We start from the raw sequence: 16,290 nt of genomic DNA, 5'->3' as shown, positions 1-16,290 counted from the left end.
CCATCACACCACTCAGGAAGGGGACGCGTTCTGTCTCCTAGAGATGAACGTACTTTTGTGCGAAAAGTGCAACTCAATCCCAGAACAACAGCAATGGACCTTGAAGATGCTGGAGGAAACAGGTACAAAAGTGTCTATATCCACAGCAAAACGAGTCCTATATTGACATAACCTGAAAGGCCTCTCAGCAAGCAAGAAGCCACTGCTCCAAAACCACTATAATAAAGCCAGACTACCGTTTCCAACTGCACATGGGGACAAATATTGTACTTTTTGGCGAAATATCCTCTGGTCTGATGAAACAAAAATATAACTGTTTGGCCATAATGACCATGGTTATGGGTGGAGGAAAAAGGGGGAGGCATGCAAGCCAAAGAACACCCTCCCAACAGTGAAGCACGGGGGTGGCAGCATCATGTTGTGGGGGTGCTTTGATGCAGGAGGGGCTTCACAAAATAGATAGCATCATGAGGGAGGAAAATTATGTGGATATATTGAAGCAACATTTCAAGACATCAGTGAGGAAGTTAAAGCTTGGTCGCAAATGGGTCTTCCAAATGTACCCCAAGCATACTTCCAAAGTTGTGGCAAAATGGCTTAAGGCCAACGTAGTTAAGGTATTGGAGTGGCCATCACAAAGCCCTGACCTCTATCCTATAGACAATTTGTGGGCAGAACTGAAAAACTTGTGTGCGAGCAAGGAGGCCTACAAACCTGGCTCAGTTACACCAGCTCTGTCAGGAGGAATGGGTCAAAATTCACCCAACTTATTGTTGGAAGCTTGTGGAAGGCTACCCGAAACATTTGACCCAAGTTAAACAATTTAAAGGCAATGCTACAAAAATACTAATTGAGTGTGTAAACATCTGCCCAACGGGGAATGTGATGAAAGAAATAAAAGCTGAAATAAATCATTCTCTCTATTATTCTGACATTTCACATTATTAAAATAAAGTGGTGATCCTAACTGACCTAAGACAGGGAATTTTTACTAGGATTAAATGTCAGGAATTATGAAAAACTGAGTTTAAATGTATTTGGCTAAGGTATATGTAAACTTCCGACTTCAACTGTACATGTAAAGATGTATAGACTACTTGAAATTATGTTTTGCTACATGACCTGAGCCAACTGTGCCACTTCTGTGGGGAGGTGGACAGTAATGAGGAAGACACTAACTGGATATTTGCTTGTTCCCTTCTAAAGGCACATTTTTAGGAGTACAAATTTGTATAAGCAGTAATATTTCTAGAGGTAGTATCATCCGCTTTGTCTGATAATTAAATAATTGTAATTCAAGAAAATGTATTTAATGTTTTAAATATATTAACATTTTTCTTCATAGTTTTAAATATATTAACATTTTTCTTCATAAATTTCAGATTGATTGTGACCGCCAGTCCTGTATGAAAACCATCCCATCATTGGAGTATTATGTCTGCGCTGCCTGTCAGGACTAGGTTAGGCTTGAGTTCCAGGCGACGGTATCACCTGGAAAACTTTCCATAAAAAGTGGACTAAATGTTCAGTCGAGCTGTTGCAGCTTTCCAATATTTGTTTATGTTATGTCTTTTTATATTTGATTTGTCATTTTATCTTATTATGCAAAGATCAAAATGTGTATTTCTTATTTAATTTGTTTGTTAATTAACTTTGTGTTGTTTTTGTGTTATTGTGTATTATCATTATTTTCTTAAACATTTATTTTAGAAACATTTTGTAATGTTTATGTTTCTTTATACTCTAATTTTGCTTTCTGTGGCACACACTACTGGTCAACATGAGCTACCAAAATTATTCTTAACATGGAACCAAACCGGCTGCGCGCGTGCGCCATCGTGCATACATTTATTTTGCCCCCACCCCACATAAATACACACATTTGAACATGTCTCTGGCCCTGCAATATAGACATTTATTTATAGACTAACACACTTGAAACAAATAGGCAAACCGAAAACTGCAGACATTACTAGTGCCTCCCCCGCGATCAAACCGCCATAAAAAATAAAATGAAATGCAGCCTAACGTGATCATTGACAGCTGCCTTGAAGGACACATAAAACATGCTTTCTGCTTCTAAGATCAGTGAAATGTAGGCTAAACTGACAACGGAGTGAAGAGCAGAAATCTAAAGTAGCAAGCAAGTCGCAGCAATGAAGAATTGAGTGCGTGCGCGTTCACGGGAAGGGGGGCGGAGAATTCTGGCACGGGGAGCTTTTCGTCAGAACACCGGTCAATGTTGACTTTTTCCAGGTATTACCAACCAGAATTAATCCTACCTTTGAACCACCCAATCCTGCGGTGGTTGTACTTGGCTGGCAAAATTTAAAAAGCGGTCTCATGTTTTCAAGGTTTGACATGACTTATTCGTTTGTTGGTGATGATGATTCACAATGTTTTTCATAAAGCTGGCTTCACATGCGTCTTATTTGTGATTGGCCAATATTTGCATATTATCTTTTTTGACACTTAAAGACCCAAACAGGGTTCCATATATGATTTCGAGATTGATTTCAAGGTATGGCATGCACTTTTAGGACTACAATTACTATGCATGGGCAGAACAATTTAAAATAGATTTTACAAATTATATTGCCATTGAGATTGTGGTCTTTGACCTACCTTAAAATTAGTCAAGTCACACCTTGTCCATCCAGGAGCTCTACATCAGGTGGTGTCAGAGGAAGGTCTGAAAAATTGCCAAAGACTCCAGCTACCCAAGCCATATACTGTTCACTGGCCAACGGTGCCGGACCATCGGCTCTTGGACCAACAGGCTCCGAGACCACTAGTACCCCCAAGCCATAAGACTGCCAAATAGCCAGACCGTTAAATAGTCAATTAATGGTACCCAAACAATCTGCACTGACTCTACACACACCCACTACACTGTCACTCCCACACAAATTCGTCACACATTAAAAAGACTACACACACACACTTTTACACTCATTTTCTGCTGCTGCTACTGTGTTCTTTATATTACTCTTATCTATCCGGATGCCTAGTCACTTTACTCGTACATCTGCACATTGATCTGGTAGCTCCATTCTTGTGTATGTTATTTTATTTCTCATGTGTTAGTTACCATTTTCTTTTTAAAACTCTGGATCATTGGGGTAAGCAAGCATTTCACTTCACTGTAAAGTGTACACCAGTTGTATTCGACGCTTGTGATAAAATTTGATTAGATTACAGTAGTATTTCATGAAAGCACATGATTGTACATATGTATTATTAAGTCCAACACAGCCCTATAATCCCCATTTCAAATAAATGCTAACTGCACAAGCAAGATAAGAAGAAAAGATCATTCAAAATAGTCATACATTTTAGCAATGCCATAGAAGCAAAAGGGAAGACTTTGTCAGGCATGCAATTTGATCAAATTTTTATTTCAGAAGACCCCAAAAAATGAATGTAAAAAGGACTGCGATAAGTCAGTTTATAGATTGTCTTCATGAGAAATACTGTTTGTAGTGCTCCAAGTATAGACAAGGAACAACAAGGTAAAAACAAACTCAGTAAAAAAATTTTTTGGGGGTTTTGTTTGTGCCTTAATAGATTTAACATAATTGTTGGCACAGAACCTACATGCCAAACACAAGTCATTTACGCTTTCTGTCTAACACAAAAATCTGGCATCGCCATCTTATCATAACTCATAATTCTAATAACCCGCACCTTTGAGAAACAAACTAATGCATTGTATGCAATACCATCACCAGACAAACTATGATCAGCTTACCACAATCACATCTGTTGTGCTACAACACAGACAATAATAGACTAAGGATTTCAAATATCAAATACAAAAACAACAATGCTATTTGTTCCCTTTGGTAGATGGGCCAAAGTGACTCTTCTCTCCATCCCCAGTGCAACAACGATGTTATGGTAACCATTGAGTTTTAAGGCAGGCTAGCGGCTGTAGGCAAAGTTGTGCCACCGCCGGGGCAGGTAGATAGACAGACTACTTACTTGGGAAGGGCCAGCCTCCCCCTATTTAGGATCCGTGGTAGAGGTGCAAGGTACTGAGCACGGCCTGGTCGTAAAGCTGCTCGACGTGCACCAAGCTGCTGTGCTCCTCAGCCAGGTCCTCTGCCGTGTCCCCGAAGCCATGGTAGTGTCCGTAGTGCAGGGTGTCCCTCAGGTCGCTGGCCATGGCCTCCCAGGAGGGCCGGTGGGACACGCAGTTGCTGGGGCTTCCCGTCAGGTGTAGTGAACCGCACATCTAATGGGCTGAACGCCGCCGGGTCTCCTCCGCCTCCTGAAAAGCTGGCCATGATGACAGCCCGTTTTCAGTGGAGGTAGCCAAGGCCAGCAGTCCCCATGGCGAGGAGAAGCTGGTCGACAGCACGGCAGCGTTGGCCCCCTTGAGGTGTGTTGGCATGTGGCCATTGGTGGAGATGGCACCATTCTGTGGCCAACCGTTGCCATTCGTCTGACCCATGGTGGCTTTGGGTTCATCTGCCATAGAAAAAAAAGCCATGACTAGTCAGATTCAATGTTGGATGGCACATAGCACACTTGGCAGGTTCATGAACACATAAATAAGTGGTAAGCATATTGATTTTATTTTGCAAACACGTCCTTACCTCATTCTCATGATACGTTTACCATTGTGGCTCTGCTCTGCTTGCAAAAGTGCTCACACAATCACACTTTTCCCTCCAACAGCTGAATTTGTTGTATCTGAGTTTATAGAATCATTTAGGCAATATTGATTCTAGCGCAGAATAGATTAAGTTTGAAAATGTGTATAAAATACAGAGGCAGTGATCATGTCAGTCTTTCCTATGGCCACTGGAGGGGGATCACACAACAAAAGTAAACCTTTGAATTTGACCCAGACAATTACTTTACCCCAGAGGACTTCAATGTAATTAAATGCCTATGAAATTTCATAACATCAAGGTCATCAAATAGGTTAATTATAATTATTAATTAATTATAGTACTTTGAGTATACATTCTCTCTCGATGTGCCTTTCAAACACACATGACAATGTACCATAAATACATACCCGTGGCCAAACTAGATTTGTACTTACAAGGATGAATAATTTAAATGGATACACTGTAACAAAACATTAATAGAAAAAAAAATCTAGGCATACTATAAACATATGTAATTATTTATATAATGTACATTTGAAAGATACTGTGTCAAATTAATCACTACCATCCATATCACATTGAGAATGTATTATTTGCTAAGGGTTGTCAAATACAGTGATACAGGACAAATCCTTATTTAGCCTATTATACAATGCAGTCCATATTGTTGTATGTTTCATTGAACTGATTAAACTTAATTAAAATCTCATCTGGCCAACTTTATAGTACAAACAAGTTAATTTCTCATCGCTTCCCTTTGGAATTTAGAATCAGTCATGGGAGTAAGAAGTCTGCCCTTTGGCTCTTAAACACAGGATTTACAATGAGTTAAACCAAAGCCCCAGCTTGTATCTCGTTTTTTCTATAGATCAAACAGGGTATGGGACAAGGTTATTATAGTTGTGATTTTGTACTAGTTTATATTTCTATTCGTTTTTCTATTTTTATTTGAAATTCAGTTTAGTTTCAGTTAATTTTACAAATTTTTATTTAGTTTTATAAAATCACATCTATTTTTTTGTTGTTGTATTATTTAATTTTACAGACAGAAAGTAGCCCATGTGTGGGAGGCTAGGAGCCATTTATGTCTCGTAGGCCTATAGTTGTTTTTTGAGGATGACACATCTTGCCACTGGGGACAGTAACACAAGATGAAGGGTCAGGTCATAGGTTTGGCTATGTTTTAAAGGATCTTAATGTGACTTGGATTTAAAAAGGATAATCGTCGGTGTCTGACTCAGATTCAGATATTTATGCCACGCCATTTATAATCATGGCCAGCTCTGGTTGTCGTTGTTCACAGGTATTCTCTTGCCTGTTTGGAAAGCTTGATAACTATGTTTGCCCTGTTGTCAGTTACGAGTAGGCTCTTCTACTCTGGTATGTCCTATGCGTCCAATGTGTAGTCAATTAACACTCCGGTGTGTGGATCTAAAATCCAATGGAGGCAATAGACTAGACAGGGCCCTACCATCTGTTCTGGCCTTCTTGATGTGATTGGCCTTCACACTGTCCAGAAGCCTCTTTCTATTGGCCAGGCCATTGAGGAGACCCCATATTGGTCAGAAATTCCATATTTGAATATTTTATAATAGCATAATTTCTCAAAAACGCTATCTCTGGTAGCGCAAGACAGTCTTGAAGAGCAGTCCAGGATGTTTGGGTGAAGGTACAGGAGAAGATTACATGGTCCGTAGTTTTGACCAAGGTTGAAACGAAGCCTTAGAAATTATTGAGAACGTTAAAGTGCACTTTAGCTTACAAGGTAAATCGTTTTTACTCGTCTTCTGTCTTGTATTAACTGCCAGTTACAGGCCTACCTTCCCACTGCCCTCATCTCGCCAGTTTGTAGTCCTAAAACACGGAAATAAATTACCTCTGGTTTGTTTAGCCATCTATATAGGAACATTTTATGGGGAAATAATAGGGTTTTGGAATAAATGCGGAAAATAAGGTCTGAGGTTAAGACAGGTTTAGGAGATCTTATACTTTTTGTTGTATGAGATAATATTAGTCAGTTAACATGACCTTCGTGAATAAGCCTTTGTGCTTTTGTTTATTACATAAATTCTTCAAAATTCACAAAAAGTGTAGTTAGTTGATGACAATTAACGCATAGAACAAAACGTATAAGATCTAACCTGTGTTTACCACTGATCTTATTTTCGGAGTTTATTTAAAAAAAACTCTACAAAAATATGCCATTATTATTTCTCTCTGTCCCATGTAGGAGAATTATGGGGTGTACAGTTGTGCTTATAAAGAAAGCATCTAAAACGAGAGCTTGTATTTTGAAGGCTGAAACGGACGTGACGTACTTTTTGTTTACAAATGTAGCTAGCTAGCTAGCAAAGATCAACTGGCAATCGGCTATTCAACGCTAGTTCAATTACAACAAGATAACAACATGAACGGAATTCACACTGTGTTGTTGGCCGACCCATAGTCATTCACATGGCATTATCTACTGTGAAGTTAACATACATCTTTAGTTTTCGCTAGCTAGCTTCATGAAGTTGGCAAGCTAAATGGCTTGCGAGTTTTGGTACGTTATCAGTATTAGCTAGCGACGAGATTTTTGGAGACGTGGGTCGTGTGGTGATTCTGCAAGTACATTATGGAAGGAGTTCTCTATAAGTGGACAAATTATATGACAGGTAAAGTTATGCATTTAATGTGTTTGGTCCATAGTCTAGCTAGCTAAACTATCTCGTTAGCATAGCTGTCATATTGACATTCAATTTAGCTAAGCCAACGTTCGCATAGAAAACACAGCCTACATCTGATTGTCTACCCTTCACAGCCCTTTCTGTGTAATTTGATATGTCTAAGGTAGCTAACTTTTATAAGATGCTAACTACACGTATGTAAGCTAGCTAACTGCACTAACCGACTAAACTCAACGATGGAGTTGGGCTGTGACTAGTGTTGTGCTTGTGGGCGGATTGGAGCGCCACTGTCACATACAATTCCCAATGTCGTGTATAATTACGGGCTATTCTTTGGGTGCTGAAATCAGTTGTTAAAAAAATACAAATAACTTAATTTTATGTGACGGAGTTCCAGTTTGCCCACACTAGTCAATAGTGTGTGATTGGGGCCTGCAATTCGGGGCGTTCCTGCATGTGGGCATTCCTGCATCTGCAGATTTCCCCTGATTGTCAATGTGATTAAAATGTGGTCAAATGGGAAATAAAAGTTATCTGAGTTTTTCGGGGGTGAAGAACACTGTACCAGTGTCTTAGATATCTACCGGGGTCGACCCGCCTCCTGTGTATCGGAGTCTTCCTAGCTGGGTCATTCCTACATTGCGGTACATTTTGGAACTCATAACTTTAGAATTAAAAAAAATATATTATTTGTTTTGTATTCTATCAGAAAAACTCAGGCACTTAGATCTATTTTAGGTGCATAATAATAACAACCGGGTGGAACCTAGCCTGAATACATAGAAATTAGCGTTTGGATCAGGAAAGTTTCCTTTCATGACCTGTACAAGCCAGAATGCTGAATAAAATCATACTTTACCGGTTGGTTCTTTTGCAGATAGGAATGTGAGACAAAATATCCACCGAGGAGTGTTATCAACCCAAGCTTAAGTAGGCCGATGCTGATCTGTTTATCGTTTGTATTTCTGGTTTTTATTTTCAATACTGATGCAATTCGCATGTGACAAACACTTACACAATATGGCCGAGCTTAACAGAACGCAAACACTTCCAGCTGATTGCGAGGAAATGTGCTTCGGTCATGCTCGGCTATTGTTTACATATTTTAACGACCCTGGGTTTATAACCGCGGAAATCAACTCTGCCGCACGAGCATGCTTTTGTGGCACAGTCGATAGCGCGCCGGACCTCGGGCTAGAAGGTCGAGGGTTCGAGACCTGCTCCCTGCTGTTTCATTACAATATTGATCATCACGTGCAATGCGTTAACAGATTGAAAATACAAGTGACAGAACCCACCCGTGCCACAAAAAGTGGGGTAAACAATGCTTCCTTATGGATACCCTATCTTCACCCCCTACTGCCAAAAGGACCAACAGCATGTACAACCGGTAAAGTAAGTGTAAATATAATTTTATTCAACATTCTGCCATGTAGAGACTATTGCGTCTTTTTTTACAGCTACTTCTTTCAGACTGATATCCATGGAGTAACCATGGTTACAGTCTGACGTTTAGGCAAGGTGGAACCTAACAGGGTGGACATTTGTAGCCTAAAGCTCTGTGTTGAGATTAAACTAGCATAATGGTAAACATTTGAACAGGTTTTGAACCTCTATATGTAATGTATTTTAACAGTTAGAAAATGTGTTAAATTCTCTATAATTTAGCCTAATAGTGTGGAAATGTATGAGTGAGACAGACTAACGTCATGAAACATGGGAAAATAGATCAAACTGAGTGTTTATATTTATTTAGCTTTGTTTTCCAACCAAACCACAACCTGAACATATAAATATGACATTGTCATTGAAAGCAAGTCTAAAGATACTCTATGCAGAAATCACTCTGGCATTTCCTGGTTGCTAAAAATTCTAATAGTTTGGCTATTTTCAGTTCGTGACAAAATAAGCAAGGTTAGTGTGGAGAATCATTGTACCATCTAAACCGCTGTGAAATACATTTTCCATAACCAAAAATATTGTATTTTCAGCTGTTTGACGCTAGTGTACAAAACCGAGGTTGAAACTAAATTTAAGAATGGGAAGCATAGAAATAGCACACACAAAAGCAATCTACTGAAATCCAAGATGGCGTAGCAGTCAGACGTCTTTGTCTTTGTCAAGTCTCGTCCCATGTGTATATATCTTGTTCTTCGCGTTCTTTTTAATATTTTTCCTAAACCTCAACTTCAAAATACTACTGCAACCCGCCTCACCCAATGTGGTGTGGATCTGTTTTTTTTTTTTCTAAAGTATTTCTATTTACCTCCGAACTGGAATACCTCAACTGAAGCTAACTAGCTACGCTATCAGTCAGCTAACCACTGCTAGCGGTCATCAGCTAACCTCTAGCTCGGAAAGCTCTCGCCAGTTCGTACAACGCATTTCAAACCAGAGCATACCGGACCTATTTTTCTCTCCATATCCCCGAATTCCTACCACAAACTGTGAACCTTTTCATCTGGATCATCACAGCTAGCTAACCGCAACCCGGGTTGACTACTCCTGGCTAACGTTTCCGTCCCGGAGCTAGCACCAACTAGCCTGGGGCTAGCCCATGCTAGACCCATCTCCCGGCTCACTCCTGGGCTACAATATCCGGACCCCTTCTACTGCCGGTACGGCTGGAATACCGACATAATCTGCCCAAGGATTCCAACAGGTCCCTCAGGCGCGACGTCCGCTGAAGGCCCATTCTGCTAACCTGCTATTTACCTAGAGCTACTTGGAACCCTACTAGTTCCACGACTGGTCTATCGACGTCACCGCACAAAGAGGCAAAAACAGACTTACCCCCATCGCGACGTCCCCCATAAGCTAACTTGCTAGCCCCGGTCTGCTAACTGCTAGCTTGCCTGCCCCGGTCTGCTAACTGCTAGCTTGCCTGCCCCGGTCTGCTAACTGCTAGCCCCTGCTAACTGCTTGCTTGCAAACCCGGTCTGCTAACTGCTAGCTTGTTTAACCCCGGCATACTAACTGTTAGCGTGTTAGCATCGGCCTGCTAACTGTCTGAATCGCCTTGTCCCCAGTCAGCCCAACCACTCACTGGACCCATATGTTCACTTGGCTACGCATGCCTCTCTCTAATATCAATATTCCTCGTCCATTACTGTCCTGGTTAGTGATTACTGTCTTATTTCACTGTAGAGCCTCTAGCCCTGCTCAATATGCCTTAACCAACCATGTTGTTCCACCTCCTACATATGCGATGACATCACCTGGTTTAAACGTCTCTAGAGACTATATCTCTCTCATCATTACTCAATGCCTAGGTTTACCTCCAATGTACTCGCATCCTACCTTACCTTTGTCTGCATGCCTTGAATCTATGCTATCCTGCCCAGAAACCTGCTCCTCTTACTCTCTGTTCCGAACGTGCTAGACGGTCAGTTTGTATAGCATTTAGTCGTGCCCTTATCCTACTTCTCCTCTGTTCTTCTGGTGATGTAGAGGTTAATCCAGGTCCTGCAGTGTATAGCTCCACTCACACTCCCCAGGTGCTCTCATGTGTTGACTTCTGTAACCGTAAAAAGCCTTGGTTTCATGCATGTTAACATCAGAAGCCTACTCCCTAAGCACACTCTGCCAACCCGGATGTCTTAGCCGTGTCTGAATCCTGGCTTAGGAAAACCACCAAAAACCCTGAAATCTCCATTGCTAACTGTGACATTTTTTGCCAAGATAGAACTGCCAAAGGGGGCGGTGTTGCAATTCTACTGCAAAGATAGCCTGCAGAGTTCTGTATTACTATCCAAGTCTGTACCCAAACAATTCGAGCTTCTACTTCTAAAAATTCACCTTTCCAGAAACAAGTCTCTCACTGTTGCCGCTTGCTATTGTTCTCCCTCTGCCCCCAGCTGTGCCCTCGATACCATATATGAATTGATTGCCCCCCATCTATCTTCTGAGCTCGTGCTACTAGGTGACCTAAACTGGGACATGCTTAACACCCCGGCCGTCCTACAATCCAAGATTGATGCCCTCAATCTCACACAAATTATCAATGAACCTACCAGGTACAACTCCAAATCCGTAAACATGGGCACACTCATAGATATCATCCTAACTAACTCGCCCTCCAAATACACCTCTGCTGTTTTGAATCAAGATCTCAGCGATCACTGCCTCAATGCCTGCATCCGTAATGGGTCTGCGACCAAACCACCACCCCTCATCACTGTCAAACGCTCCCTAAAACAATTCTGCGAGCAGGCCTTTCTAATCGACCTGGCCGGGATATCCTGGAATGACATTGACCTCATCCCGTCAGTAGATGATGCCTGGCTATTCTTTAAAAGTGCCTTCCTCACCATCTTAAATAAGCATGCCCCATTCAAAAAATGTAGAACTAGGAATATATATAGTCCTTGGTTCACTCCAGACCTGTCTGCCCTTGACAAGCACAAAAACATCCTGTGGCGTTCTGCATTAGCATCGAATAGCCCCAGTGATATGCAACTTTTCAGGGAAGTTAGGAGCAAATATACACCTGCAGTTAGGATAGCTAAGGCTAGCTTTTTCAAACAGAAATTTGCATCCTGTAGTACTAACTCAAAAAAGTTCTGGGACACTGTAAAGTCCATGGAGAATAAGAGCACCTCCTCCCAGCTGCCCACTGCTCTAAGATTAGGAAACACTGTCACCACCGATAAACCCACTATAATTTAGAATTTCAATAAGCATTTCTCTACGGCTGGCCATGCTTTCCACTTGGCTACCCCTACCCCGGTCAACTGCACGGCACCCTCTCTTTCGTAACGTCTGAGATTCCCAAAGATTGGAAAGCTGCCGCGGTCATCCCCCTCTTCCAAGAGGGTGACACTCTAGACCCAAACTGCTACAGACCTATATCTATCCTACCCTGTCTTTCTAAGGTCTTCGAAAGCTATGTTAACAAACAGATTACCGACCATTTCGAATCCCACCGTACCTTCTCCGCTATGCAATCTGGTTTCAGAGCTGATCATGGGTGCACCTCAGCCACGCTCAAGGTTCTAAACGACATCATTACCGCCATCGATAAGAGACATTACTGTGCAGCCGTATTCATTGACCTGGCCAAGGTTTTCGACTCTGTCAATCACCACATTCTTATTGGCAGACTCGACAGCCTTGGTTTCTCAAATGATTGCATCGCTTGTTTTACCAACTACTTCTCAGACAGAGTTCAGTGTGTCAAATCGGAGGGCCTGTTGTCCAGACCTCTGGCAGTCTCTATGGGGGTGCCACAGGGTTCAATCCTCGGGCCGACTCTCTTCTCTGTATACATCAATGATGTTGCTCTTGCTGCTGGTGATTCTCTGATACACCTCTACGCAGACGATACCATTCTGTATACTTCTGGCCCCTCTTTGGACACTGTTAACTAACCTCCAGATGAGCTTCAATGCCATACAACTCTCCTTCTGTGGCCTCCAACTGCTCTTAAATGCAAGTTAAACGAAATGCATGCTATTCAACCGATCACTGCCCGCACCTGCTCGCCCGTCCAGCATCTACTCTGGACGGCTCTGACTTAGAATACGTGGACAACTACAAATACCTAGGTGTCTGGTTAGACTGTAACCTCTCCTTCCAGACTCACATTAAGCATCTCCAATCCAAAATTAAATCTAGAATCGGCTTTCTATATCGCAACAAATCATCCTTCACTCATGCTGCCAAACATACCCTTGTAAAACTGACCATCCTACCAATCCTTGACCTCGGTGATGTCATCTATAAAATAGCCTCCAACACTCTACTCAACAAACTGGATGCAGTCTATCACAGTGCCATCTGTTTTGTCACCAAAGCCCCATACACTACCCACCATTGCGACCTGTATGCTCTCGTTGGTTGGCCCTCGCTTCATACTCGTCGCCAAACCCACTGGCTACAGGTTATCTACAAGTCTCTACTAGGTAAAGCCCCGCATTATCTCAGCTCACTGATCACCATAGCAGCACCCACTCGTAGCACGCGCTCCAGCAGGTATATCTCACTGGTCACCCCAAAGCCAATTCCTCCTTTGGTCGTTTTTCCTTCCAGTTCTCTGTTGCCAATGACTGGAACGAACTGCAAAAATCTTTGAAGCTGGAGACTCATATCTCCCTCACTAGCTTTAAGCGCCACCTGTCAGAGCATCTCACAGATCACTGCACCTGTACATAGCCCATCTGTAAACAGCCCATCTATCTACCTACCTCATCCCCATACTGTATTTATTTATTTATCTTGCTCCTTTGCACCCCAGTATCTCTACTTGCACATTCATCTTCTGCACATCTACCATTCCAGTGTTTAATTGCTATATTGTAATTACTTCGCCACCATGGCCTATTTATTGCCTTACCTCCCTTACCTCATTTGCACCCACTGTATACAGTCTTTTTGTTTTCTTTTGTTCTACTGTATTATTGACTATGTTTATTCCATGTGTATCTCTGTGTTGTTGTATGTGTGGACTTGCTATGCTTTATCTTGGCCAGGTCGCAGTTGCAAATGAGAACTTGTTCTCAACTAGCCTACCTGGTTAAATAAAGGTGAAATAAATAAAATAAAATAAACGGCTTCTTAGACTTGCTTTCTATAACAATGACATCTCTATAACTCATATTTCTACGTGAATTTGGTCATGTCACCCAAAAAGTATTGCAGCTTTACTACAAATTGCTACAAACTAACAGGGTGGAAGGTGATATCAAGGACACAGAACATTTTTAAAATGCAATAATAATAAATACAATAATCATGAAAAAAAAAATGTTTTGAGAGATTTTAACTAGGACTATAAAATAATTAATTTTTTTATTTTTTATTTTTTTATGGCTTATTTCTATTAGAAGTTGATGAATAACAACTGGGTAAATGACAAAAACGTTTAAAACCACAGGAGGAAAAAGTACTTAAAATGCCCATTCAATATCCAAATGTTGGTGTTTTTAAGGTAAAGGACACCTGACCTTATATTTAAAGCTTTTTGGAATCACATTTAAACTAAATAAGAACTGATATTTCCTGCCGACAGAACAGGCACCGCAAAGTAGGAATGACCCAGTTAACTAGCTACCACACAGTGTCCTTTGCTCCCTCTTGCCAAACACCTGGCCTCGTCATCGTTAACCGAACTGCGGCAAAGCAGTGCCTGACAGTTAGGGGCGAGGGATACTGTCTACCGGTGTGCTAGCTACCGATCCCACTAGCTAGCTAGCAAATTGTTTTCTTTGCTCCCGCTTGCCGAACACCTGTCCTCACCGTCATTACCAGAACTGCGTGAAAACACTACCCGACAGGCAAGGGTGAAGGACACTGTTTACCGGTGTGCTAGCTAGCTACCTATCCCGCTTCCTGCTTGCTGTGTACCGGAGTCCTAGCTTGCTAACAAGCCAGCACCTATTGTTCTAAACGCCTGCCGAACAGCTGCCTTCATTAACAGAACTGCAGGAAAACATTACCCGACAGGCGGGGGCGAAGGACACTGTTTACCATAGCTAGCTACTGTTGTCGCCCCCACCTCTTCTTCTGTGGGGTCTATCATCAGTTGGCATCCATCGTTATGCTGCATTATCACCACCTACTGTACTGGAGCACTTCCGCCTGTATACCAGAGTCCTAACTTTAAAATGGACAAATAGAAGTATGAGGGATTCCTGCATATGCAGAAATGCACCAAATTGCAGGTCACAATTGCCCCCTTCTCAAACTAGTTGCCGCTCAACTCCATCGTAAATCGTGGAGTTGAGTTTAGGCTACCTGGAAAAGAGTGATTGACTAGGTGTTCTTGGTAATACTGGTTAGTTGTGTTGATATCTAACTGGGCTGATTCATCAGTTTTCAGCTCAAGAAGAACTAACCTAGCGTATCTGAAATGATTGCAGGGTGGCAGCCGCGCTGGTTTGTTTTAGATGATGGGATAATTTCCTACTACGATTCTCAAGATGATGTCTGCAAAGGGAGCAAAGGAAGTATTAAGATGTCCGTCTGTGAAATCAAAGGTATGATTTGTTTCTGAAAGGCCTATATTGTGCCACTCACCCTATGAATTTGGTAGTGGTTACATTTCTCAACTCCCATCCCTCAGATGTTTACCCAAACGTTGGCAGGGTTTCTGCTTTGTTGTCATTTAAATCCCATGTTGCCCTGTTAAACCCCTCTAATCTCAGTACAGGTAGTATTTGCTGTTGAATCTCGACTTATGGTTGATTCTTGTACTTCTAGTGCTGAAGGGTTGTGTTGACATCTTTTTCATTAGTTCACCCCACTGACAATACCAGACTGGAACTGATCATACCAGGAGAGCAGCATTTTTACGTCAAAGCTGTCAATGTTGCCGAACGACAGAAGTGGCTTGTGGCACTTGGAAGTTCCAAAGCCGGAAAAAGGAAAGGAAAAGGTACTGACCCAGCAATGTTTTCTTTGTTCGTCATTAATCTCCCCAGTCCTCTTTTAAAGTGAACTTTAGGGTAAAAAAAAAAGCTAAATTACTCAGTTATCTTTGTATTCACACTGCCCTTGCCTTTGTATGAGGACTCATCACTTCACCTATTTTGTGGTCCGAGTCCTCTTTGCATTCACATTCCTATGTTAAGAAAGGAACCAGGATATTTTTCAAACATTCACTCAATGCATTTTGGGTTTTTACAAAGTGCAGGACAAGCAATTCCATCAGATTGTGTTATTGGACCGCTAAATATACGTACTTACAGGTACGAGGGACGCAAAAAGACAATACCGACTCAAACATGAATTCAGCTGCTTTCGCTCGCCGAGGCTGACGTGAAGAAAACTAAAAAAATAGTGAATACTCACAAAGCCGTCGGCGCAGATGGCATCTCTGGTCCTGTCCTCTGAGTGTGTTCCGTACCTGCAGGCGGGCGTCTTGTCTGACATCTGCAACCTGTCCCAGACTGTAGTCCCCACCTGCTTTAAGGAGCCCACCATGGTCCCAGTGCCCCAAAAAAACAAGGTGACGTGCCCAAATGACTATCGCCACGCTCACCTGTCATCATGAAGTTCTT

General features: G+C 41.9%; 1 protein-coding gene and 1 long non-coding RNA gene across 3 annotated transcripts in view; one reads left to right on the top strand and one right to left on the bottom strand.

Moving 5' to 3' along the window:
- Positions 1 to 3,377: 3,377 nt before the first annotated feature.
- LOC120051208 lies at positions 3,378 to 8,330 on the bottom strand. The gene is made up of 2 exons (XR_005477236.1): positions 8,151 to 8,330; positions 3,378 to 4,473 (listed from the first exon to the last, which is right to left on the bottom strand). It is a non-coding gene; the product is annotated as an uncharacterized LOC120051208 (long non-coding RNA).
- Positions 6,961 to 16,290, top strand: part of LOC120051207 (pleckstrin homology domain-containing family A member 3-like) — a 25,703-nt gene continuing 16,373 nt past the window's right edge. The window contains exons 1-3 of one of the 2 annotated variants that reach the window (XM_038997945.1): positions 6,961 to 7,279; positions 15,151 to 15,267; positions 15,525 to 15,665. In XM_038997945.1, coding sequence (XP_038853873.1) covers positions 7,240 to 7,279; positions 15,151 to 15,267; positions 15,525 to 15,665 — 298 coding nt within the window. In that variant the 5' untranslated portion in view covers positions 6,961 to 7,239. The remainder of the gene's footprint in view (positions 7,280 to 15,150; positions 15,268 to 15,524; positions 15,666 to 16,290) is intronic. The other variant, XM_038997946.1, reaches the window with a different exon arrangement.

Source organism: Salvelinus namaycush, chromosome 7 (assembly GCF_016432855.1).
Source record: "Salvelinus namaycush isolate Seneca chromosome 7, SaNama_1.0, whole genome shotgun sequence".
NCBI classification, from domain to species: Eukaryota; Metazoa; Chordata; class Actinopteri; order Salmoniformes; family Salmonidae; genus Salvelinus; species Salvelinus namaycush.
The sequence above is the reverse complement of the archived record's forward strand: the minus strand, read 5'-3'. Positions and strand labels throughout refer to the sequence as shown.